Source organism: Acanthaster planci, linkage group LG17 (genome assembly GCF_054643075.1).
Source record: "Acanthaster planci isolate LZ-2023a linkage group LG17, COTS_SCS, whole genome shotgun sequence".
Taxonomy (NCBI): domain Eukaryota; kingdom Metazoa; phylum Echinodermata; class Asteroidea; order Valvatida; family Acanthasteridae; genus Acanthaster; species Acanthaster planci.
The window spans coordinates 6444054-6466669 of record NC_141793.1 but is presented as its reverse complement, the minus strand read 5'-3'; the positions used below and the strand labels follow the sequence as shown (position 1 = coordinate 6466669).

At 39.0% G+C, this 22616-nt stretch overlaps 1 protein-coding gene and 2 long non-coding RNA genes across 3 annotated transcripts; 1 reads left to right on the top strand and 2 right to left on the bottom strand.

Annotated features, from left to right (window-relative positions):
• Window positions 1–294: 294 nt before the first annotated feature.
• Window positions 295–3986, bottom strand: LOC147796307 (uncharacterized). Its single transcript, XR_015428152.1, has 3 exons — window positions 3866–3986; window positions 3150–3320; window positions 295–1234 (listed from the first exon to the last, which is right to left on the bottom strand). It is a non-coding gene; the product is annotated as an uncharacterized LOC147796307 (long non-coding RNA).
• A 62-nt stretch (window positions 3987–4048) lies between these two features.
• LOC110989324 (uncharacterized) lies at window positions 4049–22227 on the top strand. Its single transcript, XM_022253627.2, has 3 exons — window positions 4049–4187; window positions 11436–11517; window positions 13757–22227. Exons 2-3 carry the CDS (start codon window positions 11448–11450, stop codon window positions 14725–14727), a joined length of 1041 nt encoding a protein of 346 aa, XP_022109319.2. The 5' UTR covers window positions 4049–4187; window positions 11436–11447; the 3' UTR covers window positions 14728–22227.
• LOC110989325 (uncharacterized) lies at window positions 9096–10329 on the bottom strand. Its single transcript, XR_002599591.2, has 2 exons — window positions 10128–10329; window positions 9096–9873 (listed from the first exon to the last, which is right to left on the bottom strand). It is a non-coding gene; the product is annotated as an uncharacterized LOC110989325 (long non-coding RNA).
• Window positions 22228–22616: the final 389 nt, after the last annotated feature.

Genomic DNA, 22616 nt, shown 5'->3' with positions numbered 1-22616 from the left:
CATGGAAGGCATTCCCACCACCCATGGTTTGCCTTGCTCTCAGAATTCTCATTGTTCAACCCAGTCCCATTTTGAAGATTGGTGTATTGTACCCTCTGTAGCAGCAAGACCTTTGAGCTCTGTTATATTTAGAAATGTGCCAGATAACTTCTGTTCTTGTATTTTAGGGAACTGATTGGCATCAACCCAGAGGGCCCAGTGGTAACCACAAAGACCGGAGGCAAGAAGAAGAAGAAAAGGACTGTCGCTCCCAAAATTATTGCCCTCCTTCGCGGAATCATGGAATTCGAGGCAGATTGGCAAACTGATCAATATCACACTTGTTGCAACTCAGGACATTTAGACCCTGTATCCTTCCATAATTTTTACATTTTTCTCAGCGTCAGATTAACTGCAAGTTGGCACAAACTTCTAACTTAAGGTTTTTTTTAGTTGTGTTTACAATTTCAAAGATGAAACTGTTTCAGAGATAACATGTGAAAGATATGAGTCCAGATTAACTGCCAGTTGGGACAAACTTTAAGTAAATACTACCTGCAGGTATGCCGTGTGGATGTTTTTATCTGGGTCCACTAGGTATGAAGAAAGATCAGTAATTACCTGTACATGTAATTAAATTTTTGCATATTATTGAGGAATAAACCATTCAAATTACAGAATATTGCAGTTGCTTGACTGGTGTTTCTGTAAATTTAAATAAGGTGCCTACAACAGAGTCTGTAGAGTTTGTGTTTTTATATGTAAACTTTATTTATCACAAGCAGATGTTCTGTAAACAACCAGATGAACTGTAAATTGTAACAAGAATTATGCAATAAAACTACAGGAGTTCTCAAGATTCTGGTTCAGACACTTTACTGTTTTTAAAGAGAAATCGCATTTATCACATACAGATTGTCTGTTAAAAACAGATAAGCTGTAAATTATGAGAAGAACTATGCAGAAAAATTACAGGAGTTCTCGAGACTCTGCTGCAGGCACTTTTCTGGTTTTTTTTAAGGAGAAAGTTTCTAACAGTGTACACACTTTTGGACACGTTTTGTTTCGACAACAGAACTGAATTCTGCTCCCAGAATGGATAATTTTGGAAGCAGTAATAGTTGAGGTGTGCGCAGTAGTGCATTGCTAGAGATAGATGGTAAATCAAGTTTAGAAGGAACAGCTTTTGACATGTAAGTCGCACTTACAGAAAGTTTCTGCATGACTTGTACTTGAATTATGCTTGACTTCAGGCCTGTTAAGTAAGAAATTTAAGACAGTATTATAGTATAGTATAGCTAGCCTATCAGGCTTCGTATATGAGACTTCATTACATCAAAGTTGGGACCGTCTGAGACATTACGCATCGGCAAAAGTGGTTTCAAAAACTGAACTATCAATTTGTCATTTATTTCCCCCAGATTTCACTGGAAAAAAAATCCAAGAAGTCCATGATTTGTGTTAATACCTTATCTGCGGACGCAGTGAACCCAAATCGTGCAACAGACAATGTGATATGAGCGACACGATTCTTCAGGGCAGAGATGAAACCAAAGTGAGAAGCAGAAAGCTGACGTTTCCGTCGAATGAAGAACAAATAAGGAAATTCAAAGAGAATGCAATGAAAGAAACTTTGTCTAAATCATAAAATCATATTCGTTCTCTGTTAAAACTGACTTTTTTCATTTCGGAAAGTATAATGTAGTTTTTCAATGTAAATCTTTGGTCAGGTTGTGAACTCAAGTTTTTTAAATTCTAATCTACAAGTGTCTGTGGTAAAAACGGCAGTATCTTAGTTTGGCTGTTCTTAGCTGCGTTCCGGCATTTTATACTCACGGTTACACTTCTTCATACCACATGTCGGTTTTTATTAATTTTATGCAATAGATTAATAACTTTCAGTGCAATATTTCCTGTGAGTGTGTAAAATTAAACTTAAGACTTTTTGTTATTTTATTGATGAAGTTTTTCAGTCACTACATTCCTCAACATTTTGGAAAGCACTTTATTTATGCATGAATAAAACATAGAAGGAATAGATATTGATTTTAAAGAAAAAAAATAGCCTCTTTGTGATAAATGTCCCAACAAACAAGATGGGAATACTTGACCTACATGACCTTCACTTATTAATCCGGCATGGGCGTAAATCTTGGGGATGGGATATAGATTCCCAACTTCTGGGTGGCGGATGGGCTATTGCATCATCCTCACTACTTTTTTTGTGGTGAGAAAAGTAGGCGGTAGTCATTGGTTGTTGTACAGTAGTCAATTTTATTAAAACAAAAACGGTAAAACTGTATTTATCCCATTACAGTTTCACCGTTATAAAAACAGTAAAGGGTCCACTTCCTGCAGCCGATTTTACGAAACTTTACACATTAACGTAACTCCACTGACAAATTTAGACAGATTTCACGAAACTTACGCACTAAAGGCCGGTCCATACTTTGCGCGGAAACAAAATGCGAATTTGTGACGTCAGATCAAATATTCGCGTTACGAATTTGATAAAAGTTCCAACTCGAGCGAAATTTTGCTGCAGTATTTCGTGCTTTCGAACTTGCTTCACTTTCGCATTCGCCTGAAGTATGAACCGGCCATAATTGTGCGACTTCTTCAACAAATCATGGAGCCCTTTTTATAGCCCCATGAACAAATTATGGCGTAACTCTCGCAGTCTTTTTTCGTGGCGTATATAAGTTACGCCAAACGAAGTGAAAAGGAAAGATTATCGCATTCGGGTGAGCCTAATCATTGCTGAACTTAAAAAGGCTTATACAAGAAACGTCCAACTTTGTTAAAGAAGGTAATGAAGAGTTGTTTGGCTCAGTGAGAGAACTGCGAGACTTCAAAATAAATGGCTGACGAAGGTTGTTGAACGACTGTTGACTGTTGTTATTCTGGAAAGGAACAGCCTCGTAAAAGCCGTTTTTGTCCTCGTCCAAGACATTTAATATTTCCAAAATGTGGTGCAGCTAGGTAAATTTTCGTGAAATCGAACATAAGTATACTGCGCAGCTACGGCATAAAATTTGTGTTGTAATGCTGATACATGTATTGTTCAAAGTTACGCTACGTTTCGTGAAATCTGCTGCAGCTAGACTGTGTTCGTGTTGTGCATGCAGTGTGTTCCCAGCCTGCTCACAATAGAGGGCGGTCACACTTACACAAATGCATGAAGGGTTGTTTATTCGATTTTTTTTCTGCGTAGCATTGTCGTCGGAGACATTGTTGAAGGTAAATTTTCCGAAACCGTGGAAAAATGCACTTAATGCACTGAAGATCAGCCTCACAACTGGATTATCCAGCAATCGGGAACGTCCTGTTCCCATGGATTTCTGCAAAACAAATTTACAGGAACTGCACTTTGAGCGTTAAAAATGACAAGTATTTTTCTTGATTTTTTTCTCAAAGCAATGAACTCATAATATCAAAGTCCGTGGAATGAATACATACCTCCCAAAGTTGCAGTACGTGCAAATCGTGTACACTACTTTTGGCAAAAAAAGGTATACGAATAAATTGTCAAAACAATTTTCAAAAATGTTTTAGTCTTTTTAGAAATTGCCCTCCACGGTGAAATTCGGAACAAGTCGGAATCACAATTCACATGAAACACTACCATCTTCTCTAAATGATAATGGTAACAATATAACGTATACGGATAAATCCACCATCATAATGGTAACAATATAACGTATACGGATAAATCCACCATCATAAACACATTGGAAATGTGTTTGTCACCCAAAATGGAAAGAAACAACAAATAAATAACGCGTTATTATGTTTTGTAAATGTATGAGGATTAAAACAATCAGAGCCCTTGTCACGAACCCGAAGGAAGCAAAAGCTACAGAGCCCACGGTAAAGGTTAGCCTACCTCCATGGTGGTAAACAGCATTCGCAACTGCTAGCTCACGGTACGGTGGCAACTAGTACTTAAAATGCTGGCAGCATCTGGCAACCACCGGAACGCCCTCCCAAGGTCAAACCTGGACTGCCAACCTCGCTCTGTACGTACGTATATGTACTGTACATGTACGTATGTACAATTGTACACACCGTGCCACATGCACAAAGCATGCACAGACCAATCTACGATGACTCCATGACAGTACACAGCTTGTGTAGTAGGAGCAGGTCAACGGTAACAGCTACGACAAGTGCCATTGGAGCTTCCCGTTCACTGGTTTACCTGAAAGGTATGTTATGCCTTGTTTAATGCTTAGAAACTCTCTTGTCCCTGCAGATTTCATTCAGCAAGACAGCCCCATGAAGGAAGCTGCAGAACAAAACCATGCCTATTATTGTTGCCTCGGCATGCATAACGTGGCTTGTTGGTTGGGTACGTGCGCAATGGCGCATTGATCAAGCACGATGTGGAGTTCAACAACAGCCGGAACTGCGGGGTCCGATCCGACGTCCGCTCTGCTCCCACGTGGAGCAGAGCGGACCCCACAATTCTGGGGGTAAATTAATAAGGTTTGTAACGATGTTACATGTATCTCCACCGTCAATAATCATAATAATAATCATCCACTGCTACAAAACGAGAATACATGTATGGCTGTTTAACGCTGACGATCCGGAAGATTGAGCTCCTGTCCCTCGGATGGCGTGCTTGTAAAGACTAAAGTAACGTGTGTATGATGGCTAAATTTGCAGTTTTAGAGTTCGATGTGTTTACATTTGTTAATGATGAACACCATGATCTTTATGAATGACCGGATCCACCTATTCTGTGATAAGACAGTACATGAAGCACGTATGCTGGCATTTCTATTATATATTATTACTTGGTAATGAAAAATCGTCAAATCTAGAAATATTCAACATTCAAAAGAAATTATTTCGGAAAAGCGGTTATTTTTATACAGAAATTAACAAAGAAACAAAGAATAAACTTGCCATATCACAGCTACCAATTAAAAACGACAACCAGCAAGTTCATCTTCGCCGTTAACTGGCAAATCGAAACTGTTGAAAATGTTAGTGGGACATCGTTGGCCTAGACAATATAGTAAATTATATTTGCAAGAAAAGAAACCGACCGTGTATTTTTTATTTTCTGTCGTATTGTAAAAACTCGTGCGTTCGTGACGTCTGTGTGATACTACCTCCCGTCACGCCACTAGTAATTGAACTTCTTGAATGCATCATTATCTACAATTTTGTACAAAGTTAAGTAAACTTTGTACTGCTAAAGTAAAGATGATATGGCACACTCCACATTCCAGCAATCCTTATAGCATGCAAATAGTAGACAGTCCAAGATAAACGCGTTTGAATAGTCCCCATTCCATAGCACTTCTTCGACTATTTTGTTGTTACAGATTTAGGAATGGTGTACGAAGTCATGATACGCAAGATTTTTATAATGCTAATCCACACCCAGTTGCAGAATTTTTTAAAAATTAAATAGCAAGTCATTAATTACCCTTTTTTCACTTCGTGAAAACAGCAAAACCTAAAAGCCTTCACTCTTTTTGTCATTCGTGAAAACACGCCCGTGAAAAAAATGAATGAATTTTGTTACATTTCAGAGCTTAAAAGTTAAACACTCTTTGTTCAATATCGTTTGCGTGCATGTTTACACTACAGTCGCATCCTGATTCGTACAGGTATATTATTGTCTCTTTTTGGCCCAAATAACGAGGTGACTTTTTGTCTGATTTCGTGAAAACAGAGAAATACAGAGACAAGTCTATTGGTCAGATGCTGGTTAGGATTAGTTATGAAAGTAAACAACATTTTGCTTTTAGAACTGTTCTGAATTGTTTTTGAAACGCCAATGAAATATTATTGTGCAAAGTGCCGGTTTTGAATTGCTCTTATTTAAACCAGCGTAGTTTCCCTGGCTTGAATGTTCTTATAAATAAAATACTGCAATTTGTGATGGATAATACTTTGGAAAATTTCCCTTTCGAGAAACGTCCTAATACATGTATGATTTTCGTAAAATCCTTGTAGGGTACCGCTTAAGTACCCCGTAAGGCCTGTATGGGGGTAACACCCGTTATTCTGGTATGTATACCCTACAACTTCTACAAGGTACCTTTATTTTTCTTAAACACGTTATTTCACACACTTGTTTCACATGCACAGTGTAGACATTCAAAAACTCAACTCATTTCTCTTCCACTCTGCTAACTGCTTCGAGCTCCAATTTTAATGATTTTCTGGACTGTTCCTCTTCTTATGCCACAGATAACCCTGACCCCCAAATACCTCTAAAGTGGTTTTTCGGAGAAGGAAACAGTGGACGTGTGCGGAGTCCTCACGTCTTCATACCCTTTTAACTTCGTGGAGGTTCACACTACGTGTATTTTTGCCATGCCTGTATATACCCACAAAACCCGTCTTCGTACACGTTTACGCGGAATGTCCGGTTATTAAGCTCCACCTGTATACCCTTGACGGTCAAGAAAGTGGAAGACGTAACGCTCAGGACGCCCCCAATTGTATTAGGTACAGTTCCCACACATTCATTGGTGTTTAACAGTCAGCAACATTAAAAAAATTGAACAGTTGACAGAGGCAAAAATAAACACAGGATTATAGTTTAACAATGAGATCAAATTTGGTTTGTTTTCTCTGCAGTCTTCACCTTTTGTCTGTTTTACTTTCCAGAAAAGTCCCACACTTGTATGGGTATAGGCCTAATTACCGTGCGAATGGGGAAACATAAAAATGATGCCACAGAAACGAATTTGAATGGAAGCATAATGAAATTGGTTGTCATCTGATTGAATTGATTTCTTGACCATCTCTTCCGATTCCCAAGGCGATTTCGACGAATTTAAATGAGCGAAACCATAATTTAAATTTGAATCAATTCATTTAAATGGCTAGTCGATGAACTTCGTTAAATGGCACTTTTAAATGCGGGTACGAAATAGCGTTTATTTGTCAACAGTTTTGAATAGGCCTCGTGTAAACTGAACGATTTCTAAAAATAAAATTTGCTGGGAATACCTTTTTGACATTTTCGTAGCGATCACGATTTCATTATTTACGAAGTGCTCAAATCTCTAGTTTTTCAAAAGTTAGCACAGGTCATTTCATGGTACCAGCGAAGAATTAATTTAATAATTTCTTGTGAGACCACGAGCATGAGAGCAATGCGAAATGTTATTTTTTTTTACACAGTTCTTGTGCTTTAAGTGACAGTTTTGCATGTAATTTACATACACCAGACGTTTTTCTGGGTTTTGCCTGCTACACTTCCGGCCCTGCATGCATGTCAGCTCATGTACTTACATGTACGTGTGTACATGCACATGTAATAGGTCTGCCATAAAATTCAGGAAACATACATAATGTACATGTACATTCGTGTAGCGGCCAGGAAGACAAGTTTGCTCAGCACGCTTAAGTTGATTGCAATGAGTTGAGAAGACTGGTCTTCATGAATTTATTCGATGGGAAATAACTGTAAGTTGTGTACATGTGTGCAGAGACACGGAGACCTATGATGTGTTGTGATGGTAATGAGCGCATAGTGTTGTGATGGTAATCTACCTATTCAAGATAAACTAGTCAAGCATGCAGCGTTCGCACGTGCGCTTGCACCTGGCTGAAGCTGTCCATAGGAATATATGCGATCACCATGGCCAAGGCGGTCCACACGTGGTGGTGTTGTTTACATTTAGTCACGTAGGTGAAAAAGGTCTATAGGTAAGTCTAGACCCGTATACGATATCGACAAATGACCCTGTTTACGGGTCTATTATTTCAAACCAACACACTGCAGATTATGATGTTGGTCTGACCTCAAACTGCACCGAAGCACGGAATTCTAAAAAGCCGAGTGTATTTTGGTATTTAAAACATGCTTCATGTAATTATTCGTACATGCATTTTATTCGGCAAGAAACACATTTGCTTAGATGGAGCAGGTGCAGATCTGAGGGGTCGATCCCCTCCCCACTGTGAGACAAAAATAAGAAAAAAGGGAAATAATGAAAACTACCTAAAATAAATTTAAACACAAGACAGCACGCCCCAGTGCATCAATTTCATTATAAACAATGTATATGTCATGTAATGTTTGGCTGAGTTAGGTCGATATGCAAATGCGTCCGCCGTTCGGTCGGGAAGAGAAAAAAATCTAGCTGAAAACCGTCAGTAAATCTAAAGCCTTCATACCTTTCACCACCACATCCTAGTTTTAAAAACTTCGGAAAAAACTTTGAATGCTTTGTTTCGAGCCTTCAAAAATCGCATCGAAACGTAAACAAACTACCGCTTACGAGAAGAGCTTTTCACAAAAATCACTAGTTTGGACCATTCTGGTTCTATTATCAATTTTAGTTTCACAAAACGCTTTAGGAAAATGCCTATCTTACCCTGAAAATATGTTGGGCCGGACTTTTTATTTCCAAAAACTGAAAATAAGATGTAAATTTCATGAAATTAAGCACCTGCTTGCCTGGCACGAATTCTCACGGTCCTCATTATGAACTTAAACTGAGCTGCTCTGATTTTGTGTTTCTGGTGAGGTAAGATTTACAGATGAAAATTCTGTATGACCTAGAGTTTTCCTAGCCTAAAACAACACATAATATCACAAAACAACTCTTCATCTTACAAACTGTATTTTCTCTTCTGTGCAAACCCCAAGGTTTTCGAGAAATGTGGACTTCACATGGGTGATATTTTCAGCCTGAACCGCCATTTTCGGTAGCCCGCGTAAGCGCGGTACCGGTCTGCCCGACTGACTACTGCATACCCGCCTGACGAGAAAAAAATGCGGGGCGATTAGCACTTTAACTCGATATTCTTTGGTAAATTATGACCTCCCAGCAGTGCAAGATAACCTCCACTTCCTGATATATAAACAGGTTGGATGGGGTATTGTCAAAACCTTTAAATGACTGGTATTTTAAATAACATCCTCAGAGGTTGATAAATGAAATAGTCCTCTTTCAAAAGCTACATATTATGTGGATCATTTTTACTTGAAAGGCTTTGGAAGAAAATTTGAAATTGTTTTCTTACACTGAAACCGTTTGTTTTAATTTGTCGCTTTTTAATACCTTAAATAAAAAAATAGTTCTGGAACTACATACCAATCAAAAAGGAAAGAACAAAGCTACTCTTGACAAAAGTTTCAAGGATACAGGCATGTAAATTTATTACTTTTAATTGACAGACTATTGGAAAGTGGCTCTTTGATTACATAGACAATCTCCACAAATTATACAGAATATGTGGTGACAGAGTTCATCCATGGAAAATCCATAACAGACAACCTAAGCCTTGCTCAGAAAATCAAGAGAAGATACAAGCAAAGTATAAAATCAATGTAGAAACCGATGGGCCACATTGCCACCCACCCTTCATGTGCCATCTTTGCAGTTCAAATCTTTATTTTGCAAAGAAACACCCTGTGCCAAAGGATTGGCCCCCAACCCTCCAACAACCCCCTGCTTCATTTGTGACAAGGTGAACATTTCCAAAAGAGGTGGTCGTCCTTCGAAAGGGAAACATGCTCGTCTTATGACACAGTTGCCAAGGCAACTGTGCAGAGGAACTTCGAGTGGCTTAGGCAAACAACGACTCCGGCAATGGGGCAGAATTTTCAGTCAGATGATAGTTCTTTCATTTGCAAGTACTACTGCAAAATCTTCAACAGATCTACCGAAACACAGTGTGAGCACATTGGTTGATTGGAATGCCTAGAAGAGCTGTTTTCCAAATCGTCACCTTGAACAGTTCTTTGCCCAGTATGTAAGGAGCAAATCAGCCTTCTGCATATCCAACCTGCCAAGCACTACTTTGTGAATGTCCTCATGAATGGGAGGGTCAAGTGCAAGAACTGCCACCAAAGCAGTTGGCTCAAAAATGCAGAAAGACATGACTGCAGTAATCCACAAAGTTCAGCACCTGTTGATGAGAAGATATTCAGAGATATTCTGAACCATGCAGTAACTTTTGATGTATAGAGACATGCATAGCCTTAGCTATGTTGTAAGCACGGTTTGCAAATAATAATAACATAATCTATAAACCAAAAACCGACATATTTGTAAATGATCGTACATATACTGTGCAATGTTGTAAACACACAGGCCTATTTGTCGTGTATATGTATGTCTTTGTCAAACTTGTTAAAAATAATGCTATTTGAAGATACGTACCTGACGGCATGTACTTTGAAGCAACTCCTTCACGGTGAGGACGCCCATGAAACCATCACGCACGTAGAGCTCTCGTGGATATTCCTCCAAGATGTAGTGTATCAATGCAAAAATCAGCGTGTCGTGTAATGCCTTGCAAATGCATACCGCTAGCTTTGCACAGTTCACAGAGCGCAAATACATTGTAATAGGTCCATTCTTCACGCTGGATGTCAAGCCTAGACTGGCAAAACTCTAGGAGCGATGCTTTTGAAGCTTTGACAACGGTCAAAAATCCCGTAATCGTCGATCAATCACCAACAGACATTAACTTTTAGACACTCTTCTCACGCGTATCCGGCAACCAAAATGGCCGAACGTACTGACAATTTAAATGCCAATTTTTAATTTTTTAATATGCCTATTCTATAAATATCCATTAACACAGTTCCTCTCAAAAAGGATTTAATTAAGATGACCCTTTCGGCTCATTAATATTCATAGTACTTTTTTACCACAAGAGGGCGCACTTAAATGGCGCAAATCTTGGGAATATGCGCACAACCGCTTTTCCGTGCCGAAACAGCGGTGATCCAGAGTAACAGCACTCTGTCTCGTACGGGTGGCTTTGTGCGTGAAGTGCTCACCTCTTACCTGAGTTCATTTATGGGCCACGTGATGCTCGTACAGTTGTTGATTATGAGCACGCAGCTTTCTTTAATAAGGAGAGTGCTATCGATCTGTAGCTGTGCTCGTTGTAAAATTCAGCAAATTGCATGATTTGGCAGCTGTCTGGGCTTGACCTTCGTAATTCAGCCCTGCAGCTGCTAGTACAAGAGGGATTGGCCTCCATTAGCGTAAAAGTCCGGCCACATTCACGGGAGAATTGAGCATCTTTCTGTCACGAATTCAGTTATCCGCCATGTGAAACTCTCTAAATCAAGTCGTTCCTACATGTACATTCACTTCTACAACTTTTTTGTATTGCATTTTCCCTCTCCGATAACCCTCTTGTGCAATCGATTCCGTGCACAATTATACTGCACACATGTAAACAAAACTGAATTGAATGCAAGTCTCCTGCCCTGTTTATCTGGCTGAATTGAATTATTAATCGAGGAACAAATTGCTCGAATTTCAGTCATCTGGGAAATTTGCTGTCATCATTTCGAACCATCTACAAAATCTGCATCCTTGTATGAATCGAATTCCCACTACATGTACACCTCTTTATGTAAAATGTGTTCTATGTTGTTCTGTATTTACCATTAATTTTCCGTATGTAGTATAATTACAGTGCGTTTTTTACTTTTCGTGTATTTTTAACAGTACACCGTGAATATGGCCCAGGAGCACGTGTATAAAGTCCTCTTCTTTGTTCAATCAGCAGCTTTCATCATGCTAATTATAAGTAAGTATTTCAAGAGACACAGAAACATAAATGAAAAAAGAAAAAAATAAAATCCTTCAAATATACATCTGGCAGTCACTTTATGGCTTCTGATAAAGTGTCAGGGATATTAAATTTCTTATTTGATGCAAATAGGTTGATTTACGGCGCTCAAAGGCTACCATCTCTTGAGGGTGACTGGTTGATTTTTCTTAACGACCTACAGTTATACATCGTTTTCCCTTGGCATGACATCACCTCCAATACGTCTTTTGCGAGCTAAAGTTGAATAAAATCTGGTACACTGAGTTATCTGTTTGCACAAGAACGTAACAATTTGAATTAGAGACACTGTTGCTATACCCTGTGATTGAGGCTAGCTTTTGCATAACGACCACCATCTCTGGAATGGACTGGTTCCTCTGTGTCCTTATCCATTGAGAACAGTGTTGTTGCAAGGCATCTATCAAGCAAACGCTTGCCCCGAAACGCGAGGAAAAGCAACTGTTTTTAGTATGGAGAATTCAAATTGCTATGTTCACGTGAAGTGAATGAATTCAGTGTACCAGATTTTATTGCAATTTAACTCACAAAAGGCGTGCTTGTCTTTTTGAAGCTTGAAGAGAGTGTTTTTTGAAAATTAATGAATTAATTTTTAAATTTGGAGCATATTAACAAGCCAAATAGCGCCCTCCTATTGTGTCCACTGTACCTCGAACAGGCTAGTGGGATAATTCACTTTGAATAATACTGTTCATTGATATGGCATGTTCGTTTTTATTGGTAAGAGTCAATCGGTTTTTTTTTGAAAAGGACAGATGCATCCGTACTTGAAGATGGCGTACTGACTGGGGATGTGGGTATTTACCGCGTATTTTTTGTAACGTGGCCTTTCCCCTACAAGTAGGCCTACCTTATTCCTTATGCCTTATTTTTTATAGCGCCCTTTTCCCACGAGAGCATTTAAAGATCACCTCTTAGGAAAAAATGTTTTCTCTGATTTCATCTGTTCAAATAAATATGGAAGCATCCAAATCGAACGCAGTGTCATTTGTCTTCAGAGCTCAACTATAACGAGCTAAAAAGGGTTTTTCTGTTCATGCCGAGATGCGAATTCTGAATGTAGATTGTGTCATTCTGAGAAAACATGGAAAACGAGGGGAACCCACACCCTGTGTTCTTAGTGGATAAACCCTTGTGCATGTCAAACAATGGCTACAAACAATGGCTACATGCACTATTTGACATGCAGAAGGCTTATCCACTACGAACACAGGGCGAGGGTTCCCCTCAGTTTCTCTGTTTTCTCAGAATGACGCAATCTACATTCAGCATGTTCAGAATTCGCATCTTGGCGTGAACAGAAAAAGGCCATTTTAGCTTGTTACAGTTGAGCTCAGAAGATAAATGACACTGCATTCGATGTGCATGTTCCATATTTATTAGAACAGATAAAATTAGAGAAAAACATATTTTCCTTTGAGTTGCTCTTTAATGTTGCGCGAATGCGGCTATGCTGCCTGTAGAGCGCACCCTGTTGTCGGAAATTGTCTACATTTCAATTTTACTGACAACATACAACGATCGTGTAGACTCCTCCTATACCTTTTTTCAAAGGAGGTGGAGTGACTGATGAAAAACAGGTTTTGTTTCTATCAGTACAAAATGCTAAACACATCACCCCACCAAATCAAACGACTCAGCTACACTACATTTATTCCATCGGTCATTCAAGCACTCGTGAAAATGAAAAGCTGTGTGTTGGGGAGGGGGAGGTGGTCTGACACCAGTTTTCTGTGTGCGTTGTTTAAAGGGGACGGAATCGGAAATCCAGCGGCCCTTGTCATACTGGCTCAATTTATTAAAAGCACTCGTAAAGGGGTGCTCGGGAATAAGCATTTCGTGGGAAAAGGGGTCAAGCATTAAGAAATTTGGAGCTTGGGGGAAAGGAGAGAAGATAACCCTAACCCGCTGTGGGAAGGCATGCCACTGCTTGATTATTGTGGTTTTTGTCTACAATCCAAGTAAGGCTATTATCCCTGTTTTATCCTTTTATGCGTCTTCAGTTTAAACTGCGCTAATATCGAAGACCACAAGCATACTTCTTGGATTCATTTTTGATGATACAAGATCTAATCTTATTAGAGGCACCCATAACCGAAGTTTCTTTGTGTTTTGACAATGCTAAACACTCATGAGGTTCAGTTTTTATATTGAACTCCTTAGTTGGAAATTATAATGTATTTGTTCCAATCCGCAGGTTATTCGCAAAATCCAGGTGTTTTGTACGGATCAAGATTGCAGCCTTCACCAAAAGCCAGAGTTACAAATGCTTGCAACTGTAGCTCGAATAAAACAACACTGAAAAATGAAACTGTCCATTTGTGCATGCCTGTCCAAAATGATATCCGCGGGCCACTTTCAAACTGCACTCTAGGGGACGTCATGAAGAGGTCAAAGGTTATGTTGCTGAGTACAACAAACCTAGGCTTTCTAGATATCACATTAAACATGCTGGAAAGCATCAAACGAATAGGAGTCTGTGTGAACACGACCATCATTGCAGAGGACCAGAAATGTTACCGATATTTAAGTAAGAGAGCAGAGGCTGACCCAGCTGTACATGTGGTGTTGACCAACTCCGGAGAATCCACGAGTAAAGAGATACTACGCACTCAACGCCGTCAGTACTACGCGCTTTTTAACAAGCGCCAATCTTACCTCCTGACTATGCTCCAACAAGGCCTGGACGTTCTCTTTTCAGACGCTGACACATTTTGGTTCCGGGATCCCTTTCCATTCTTCAAGGGAGATTTCGACATTTCTTTAATTGACTCAATTTCACCTTATCCGGTCCGGACGAATCGTGGAGATTACTGTGCCGGGTTCGTATATTACAAGCCAACGAATGCCACACTGCAGCTCGTAAATACATGGATTCAAACTATGCAGGAAAACGACAAAAAGGGGAAGCTTCTCGCTGACCAAAGCGTTCTGAATGGACTCGTACATGCTGACAAACCTGTGTATGTGAAGATCAAACCCCTAGACACCAACATTTTCCCATGGGGACCCAAGTTTTATTCTCTGTTAGAGAAAAAGGCAAATTATTCCACAGTTGTAATGCATGCTGCCAGCATCCGTGGGCGTGCCGCCAAGATTGCCAAGTTCAAAAGTTCCAATATGTGGTTGGTGAACAGTACTATTGAGGAAATAGCCGGCCAAGCGTGAGTATCCCAAAAGTGGTGACTGGTGAATGGACACAAGTGTCGAACAATATGTAGGAACGAGGGATTCTTAGAATATATTAATCGACCTTGGTTTTATTCTTCGGTAAGTGCAGGGTCTACCAATACATACCTCCACACGAACATCTCTGCAGCAGTGTCACTAAACTAGGTCTATAATAACTGTTCGTTTCTTCATGATATATGCAATTCCTATATCGACAATGCAACTTGTGACCTGCTACACTCATTTTGTTCCTTGTCATAACCAGGTCGCGACGTCGCTAGATTGTGCTTACATCACTTATTTTACGGATGCGACCATAACTTCATTCCATTCTTGCGAGATTTTAAAACCTTTCTGAGATTTCATTCTTGACAGCTATTCTTGAAAAACCACACAAAATCATGTAGGTTGCACGAGGAGACTGATGAAACTTCTCAGAAACATTTCTACACCTAAAAGCTTAGCAAAAAATTATTTCCTTTAACACGTCGTTTTACTTTGGCAGTCTGCCATGAAAGGGGGACGAGGAACTATAGTCTAAACTCTGATCTTTTCAAGTACGTTTCTGTCCGCTGTAGTGGTGTACCTAGTAGTACAAAATCCAACACTGCCAGGAAAATTTCGGTCAAGAAATCTTGACGATGCACTTTAGAGGGACAATGATAGAGCTTGAAAGTAAAAAAGTTCACACAGCGAGCTTCCAGAACCCTCTTGCAAGTCCGCCAATGGGGATTTTACATACATGGGCCCGTCCAACCACGTTCGGAAATTCCTAACTGAAACCATTCCAAGTAACACTCATGTAGGAATGTTACCTTTGTGTTCCTCAAGTAATATTATGAAAAGTCACCTGGAGATGGGTAAAAAACGAATTTCATTAACGACCTTTAACTTCTGGCAATATCGTTCCTAGGTCTTCTTGTTTATCCACGTTTGTTTTCACTTCGTCATGTGTTTATATATGAAAACGAGATGGGACAACGTTGCAAAGATTCCTCTACCTGGTTCTAGATGGAGTGGAGTTGAGCTGACTGGGTTCTTATCAGCAAAGGTTCGATTAAACCGTTAGATTCTTTCGTAAATGCAGATTATTCCTTAAAGTTTACCTCCTTATAAATTGTAAAATCCTCTGAATGTTTTGATCTGTTTTATTTTAGTTTTCAACGAAAGACTACCATAAACTATAATTTCATAACATTTCATCTGCGTTTACGAGAACACGTAATGGCAATGGTTTTCATATATTTTAGAAAATATCCGGAGTGACAGGTCAGTATTTGGCAGGATATTTCTCTTTCAGGTCAGATTAAAGTTTTCAGTTTCTTTCGCTGAAGTTACGCGATAACTTCCGGTTCCATGGTTCCATGTAAACGGCGATCAAATCCATATAACTCTGTGCAGTGTATGTGCAGTGTGCGTGGTTAAACTGACGTGACGTGACACTTTATATACGAACCGGATTCATGCCGGAATAAATTAGTTACACGTACTCGGCGTGCTTCGCGTTAAACACATATACTTGCGCGTCTCATGGCGCGCCTATTCAGGGAGTAAAAAAAAAAAAAACAACCACAAAACAAAAACGCCCTCTTTGTTCCGCTCGCAGGGGACAGCGGCGTCGCTAGATTCAGCCTTGGGCCCCGACCTGATAAGGATAGAAAATGAAAGTTGACCCCTGATGGCGAGCTTCCGGAACCCTTGGATAGGAAAAATAACGTGTAAAGATTTTAGAATTTGTAATATTTTTTCGCTCAGTTTCTTCTTATAAAAATCCGACTTGGAAAAAGGGCTTTGAAAAATATTTGCTAGTATATCAATTCATAGAAACTGAAAAAAATACCTGATCTAAAAGAGAAATATCCTGCCAAAAATTGACCCATCACTTCCGAAAATCTAAAATACATGAAGAATAATTCAATGCGGCATGCAGTCTCGTACGCAGATGAACATTTACGGTTTGAAATTTTATGGTAGTCGGTGGGTAAAAGTCGCAATAAAACAGATCGAAATATTTTACACGTTTTCATAATTTATAAGGTAATAAACATAAAGCAGTATTCTACTTTTACGAAAGATTTTGATATTTTATCTAACCTTTGCTGACAACAACTGTGTGATGTCAACTCAACGGAATCTGAAACCCATCGACTGCAAGTAGGTAAATCCTTGCAAGGTTGTACAATCTCGTTTTCAAGAAAGCACGGCGAGTGAAACAAACGTGCATGTACAAAGAGACCTAGGTACGATATCGCTGGACGTGAAAGGTCGTTGATGAAGTTCATTTTTAATATTATTATTATTTATTTCTGGTAATGACACCAAGGATTCCTCAAAAGCGCCCTTGGCACTGTAGCTCGCAGGCCTGAAGAAACCTGTTGAGAGGAGACAATGAGAAGCAGTTTTAGAGGTGAGAGGAAAACCCCAGAGGAATATTCTGGGTAAATCCCACGGAATCAGGTAGGGACTGAAAACCCAATCCACATGTTGACCGGGCCTGGATTCGAACCCGGGCCGCAGAGGTGGAAGGCGAGGAAAGAACCACTACGCCAACCCGACCCATCTTCAGGTGACTTTTCCAAAATATTACTTGAGGAAGACAAAGGTAAAATTCCGACACGAGTATTTCATGGGGTGCTTTCAGTAAGGAACTATTTTTCCAAAAATTATCGAATGTGATAAGACGGCCAAATGTAAAATCCCATGGGCAGACTGTGCGAGGGTTCCGGAAGCTTGCTGCGTGACCTTTTACTTTCAGGCTCTATTCTGTGTTACTTTGAGCAGTCGTCACGCAGTAAAAAATGACATAATGTCGGGATGCCAATATGCCCTTTTAAAGATGCTGAACGTGCGCGTCCATTAGGTCTTGAAGGCAGTTTTATCAAATGTTGTGTTTAAGTGGCACAAGTATTCAAACCCATCAACAAAAATTGCAGGAAGATAACTGGGGAGTTAATTTAAACGCCTAAGCCATTTACGAGTGCTAAAGACAGCGACTAGTATCAAAGAGATATATTTTGAAAACTTGGAACAATTTCGGAATTTTCCGGCAGCATAGTATTTTGTTACATAACTGCCATCCCTTCAGTACTTGTGGTTTGGGGGACTTTTGGGAACATATTAACACTAACTTTAAACTATTTTTGTTGAAATATTATATAAAAATATAAAAGAAGTGTTGTAAGTGGTTCAAATTTAAGACAAATTGCTCGTCAGCGAGCGTTTGCCTTCTCGATTTTTTTGTTCTGATTTGAATGTGTCAAAGTGTACTTTTATAAACATATGCAGTCTTTGAACTTAAAGATAAACATCATGTTTTGGCATGATACGTCATTACGTCAATGGAGTCTTTTAAAAATATGCACTTTCTGTCAGATATTGAATATTTTTATTTAAACCAAGTGCCAATACAAGTAGCAAGTGTCAATTAAGATAAATGTACATAAGTCTGGGGAATGTGGTTTCCCGTAATCTTGTGCAATGTCTGTACAGCTTTTGAGAACAGAGCTTTAGGCCCCCCCAAAAAAGTCTCCGGTTTTTGGTCAGGAACTGGCTCCAAAAGTGCTGCGGCGACGCGGCTTTTTTTACCTTTGCTTTTTTTCTGGAAAGGATGTAAGAAACGTGCGACGTCCATCGCAACTACATGCGCACGTAACCCCCCCCGCTACCAACACTGAAATAGACTGGCCCCCACACTTTTACTGTTTAAAAGCACTTTCAGCTTGTGCATGTTAACAGGACATAGGACACCTCGTTTGTCTTGTTCCTAGATGTAAATGTATAATACAGATATTACGTTATCTGAAAAAGAGTGCCCGGCTACATGTACGGGGAACTACAGAGACACCTGTATTGTACATAATTACTCAACCGTACCAATCAAAAGGGCGTTAAAATTACGAAGTAGCAGGATTCCAGTTGAGTTTGGCAACTTTTGAACATCGTTTTATACCAAATCAAAAATACATATTTTGCCGATAGGCAGGCCTACGGCAACGCGCACGCTGACCAGAAACTCGAGACTTTTTTGGCCTTATCTTTTTACGTGAACATTTTGGTACACAAATACATGTACATGAGAATAACTTCATCCTGCTGCACTTAATGGCAGATCTACAGGGCTCACACCAGTCAGTGCATTGAAGCCACAAAAGCATTTTTAATCATATACGACTTTAACTTAATATCATTGTGTAATAAAAACAGTGTGTCCTAAATGAAAATTAAGGTTAATTTCCTCCTGTTTTTGTAATAGACGCATTGTCCCCATTTTGTCTGCTTTAACTTGGAATGGGTCTTTTCTTTTACAAAGCCAATTTATTTAGGCAGATTATCCGCAAGCCATCAGTCAGGGAACAAAAGTCTTCTCCACAGCTAATGTGGACACTACACTCATTCACAGCCCCTCTAGGACCCTCCTGTCGTTGACATTTTACAAACACTGACTATATCATTTCCTTTGGGGGCGATGAGTTTGCATAGGTTTTTATTGGTAATTTGCGGCTGTCTTTGATGAAATGAAACATTTATATACTCTTACCATTCAGAAACGTAGTTATTTTCGGTTCACTTAGTGTTTTACCGTTAATTGTAGCCAAGACATCTATACATGCTGGCGCAAACCTCGGGTGCGACATAGCTTAAGGACAATGCAATTGAAGGGTCTTTCACATTATTGTAACTTCGCTAAGGGGACTGCGTTGGCTCCAGGCATCTGACAAAGCTATACACATTGGTAGATCAGCAATAGATTAAAGCTTGACAAGAAGAATGTTTCGTAATGTTGGACTCGTTTTGACACGTCGACATCCATATTCTCGCCTGAATTCTTGTGAAATCTTGTTTGTGTGCTCCGGCGACGTAAAACTGGATACATAACGCTCTCCGACGATGCAACCCGCTGCTTTGTATCAGCAGGCCTGTTACGTGAAGAATAAATCTATAAAATCGAGAATAGTTGCAATATTTTGTGGAAGTTGTCACGATTTCATCCACGGACTTGGGTGCTGCGCCTTGAAAAGTTTTTCTGGCCTAAAGATTCAATGAACCAGCGCGGACAAGTCCTGAAAGCTCTTTTGAATACACGTGCGTTATTATGCCCGATACCCCCATTCAGCTATGTACATCAGTGACCCGCGTTCGATGAGGAAAGATCTAAACTAACTTCAGGTGAGAGTGCATGTTCGTGAATGAAAGTACTCGGCCAGCGGATTTTTCAAGGAGCAGAAACTTACAGATTTTGGGTTAGCCTCTCTGTTTTGTTCAATTGATGCACTTCTTTTGATAAGGGTATGATTTTCCATCACTTTTTCTTGTATGTAAAATAATGCAAAAATATGTTTCAATACCTATTTGATAATCTTTTATCCAGATTCAGTCTTTTTTTGGGCTTGTAGCTAATATTTTTTCCTTAGATTATAGTTCGATCCGATCCTTTTTTAGACTCAGTTTAGTGGTTTAAACTGAGCATTTGATGGCTGGTAGGTTTTGAATACATGTGGAAGGATTTGATGGTTTCGTTTTCTTTGAGGCTTTTGAAATTTTGTATCTTTGACCCGTTGTTATAAGTTTTGTAACGTACATTTGTCCAGGTTTTAATTGCTTGAGTGCCTGTGTTTAGGTTTCGTGAACACTTTTAACGACAGAGTTGTGGTTTCTCTTTTTTTTTACATTCTGGGCGATGTTCAAATTGTTTTAGGTTTTGTGACAAACCTTTTTCGGTTTTAGGCAGCATAGAAAATGCCTTAGTCCCTGGTTCTTTTTTTTCTCAGAAAAAAAGTTGTTTATAAAGACAGGTAATCTGCCTATGTTTTAATGAATGCCACAGGAATGTGCTTGCATTAATCCCCTGAGCGCATGCACAGTTGGTATTTCGGTCGACCTTCCTTTTGTGGCTTTCAGCGCAGTATGCCTTTGCACATAGACTGTAGGTTTCACAGGAGTGTTATTTTTAAATACCCGATTTTAAGTTGCTAATAGTCCCTCTCTTATTTTACGTTACAAGTTTTAGATTATCTCTGTGTTTCAAGAGCATTTTTCATCTGTGCTCTCTGGGTTAATTTCAGTTTTTTGCTGTTTTAGACGCATGTATTTTTCAACTGTCCACTTTATTCCGTCTGGTATCCAGACATTGAATTCCATACATTATGACGCAAGATGTGGGGCGGAGAGACCCCCTTGCCTTTGTGTTGGTCGTTTTTGATCAGAATCTCGGGAATTCTTTACAGACTTCTGGGTGTGTGTGTGTGTAACAATAGTCTAGAGTCTGTATATTGATTGGACGGGGGGGGTACCCATCGTGCATGGTATCATTCCATAGGCGCTGTTGGTCTGCAGGTACTGGTATTTTATATGTCTGTGGCTTTTACAGGGTATGCGCGTTTGCAGGTGAACACATGTAGGTGAATGAACTTTTTACACAGTGTTATTCAATCAGTCACAACATTTTCAAGTGTGTATGATTTAATTTCTGAACAGTAACAATCCGAAGAAACTCAAGAGGCCTAGGATCACCAGAGCGGCCAGCAGAATCGTTGTTATTAATGTAAAACAACTAATCGATTTGACCTGATTTGTATAGAGAGGACGCGTCCTTTCAATTCTGAGATCAGTTACACTAGGTCAGGGAGATTCGCACATAAGCCTACTACTTGACACAAATTTTCATCTTTACTTAGTGCAATTCGTATATTTAATGAATTAAATAAGCAATACCAAAAATATTTGAAGACGGATTGGTCCTTTTCATTTAATTTCATATTGTGGTTGCATGTTTTAAATACCGTTTGATTAACTGATGTTTTAATTTAATATTTGTTGACTAGGCTTATATCCAGTTAGCCTCATTTTACGTTTTTCTTTTATCACTTTGACGAATCAACACTTCTGTGAAAAAAGAGCCGATCGTAGTCCTGAGATAAAGAATATCCAAACATATTTGCTTGTTTGTGTCGGTGAGGAATTCTCTTTGGACTTTTAAATTAACTGTTTCTTTTAATGTTTAATTGATTACGTGTTTTAACTTCTAACATTTTTATCATTTCAACCAATAAGCCAAATTTCACTTTAAAAAATCAATGTGCCAAGTGATTGAATTGAATGGGCTTCCATTTTACAGTGCCGCAGTCAATCCTTACCCGAAGTGCAATCAAGCAGGCCTTTGTATTTTCAAAACTGAAGTAGGCCTATTTTTTTTCGAAGTTTAGTTTAATTTATTAGTCTGAGATCTCAGAAGGTGGCACGTGAAAATCACCCTGTAGCTGGGTGAGATCCACTCTGGCGAAGAGAAGTAGAGTGAAATGAAATCAAGAATATGTATTGCAGTTATGCATTATAAAAACAAAAGCTGTTTTGTTAGCTTATCCACTTAAAATATACTTAAGGATGGCGATTGAATAACCAGTCATGTACTGTATTAAAATAATGAAACTACTTGTCTTGCTCTGTGTTACATGTAATACCGTTTTACTACCCCACAAATACAACAGATGTTCCTAATGATTTCCTGGACTGTTCCTATTCATTTTGCCACAGATACGATCATAAAGCCGCGTCCCTATAGAAACGTTTCAATCATTTATAACAGTTTTTTCGAGAGATAGGCCTATTTTCTAAAGTTCGTGTTTATGAGATGCTTTACAAGTTTGTTTTTATGAGATACAAAATAAAACTTGAAAGAATATTCCTCTTGAATTTTAATTTGAAAAAAAAAACTCATGAAAATAAACTTGATCAAAATGTTAATGATTTGTTTCCAAATCTAGAAACAATGTTTCTAAAATTGTTTTTAAAAATAGATTTTATGATTATGAACTGGAGAATATATATCTTGTACAAATGAATTTGGAAAAATTTCTAATTTAAACCAAGTTGAAAAAACTTCATAAACA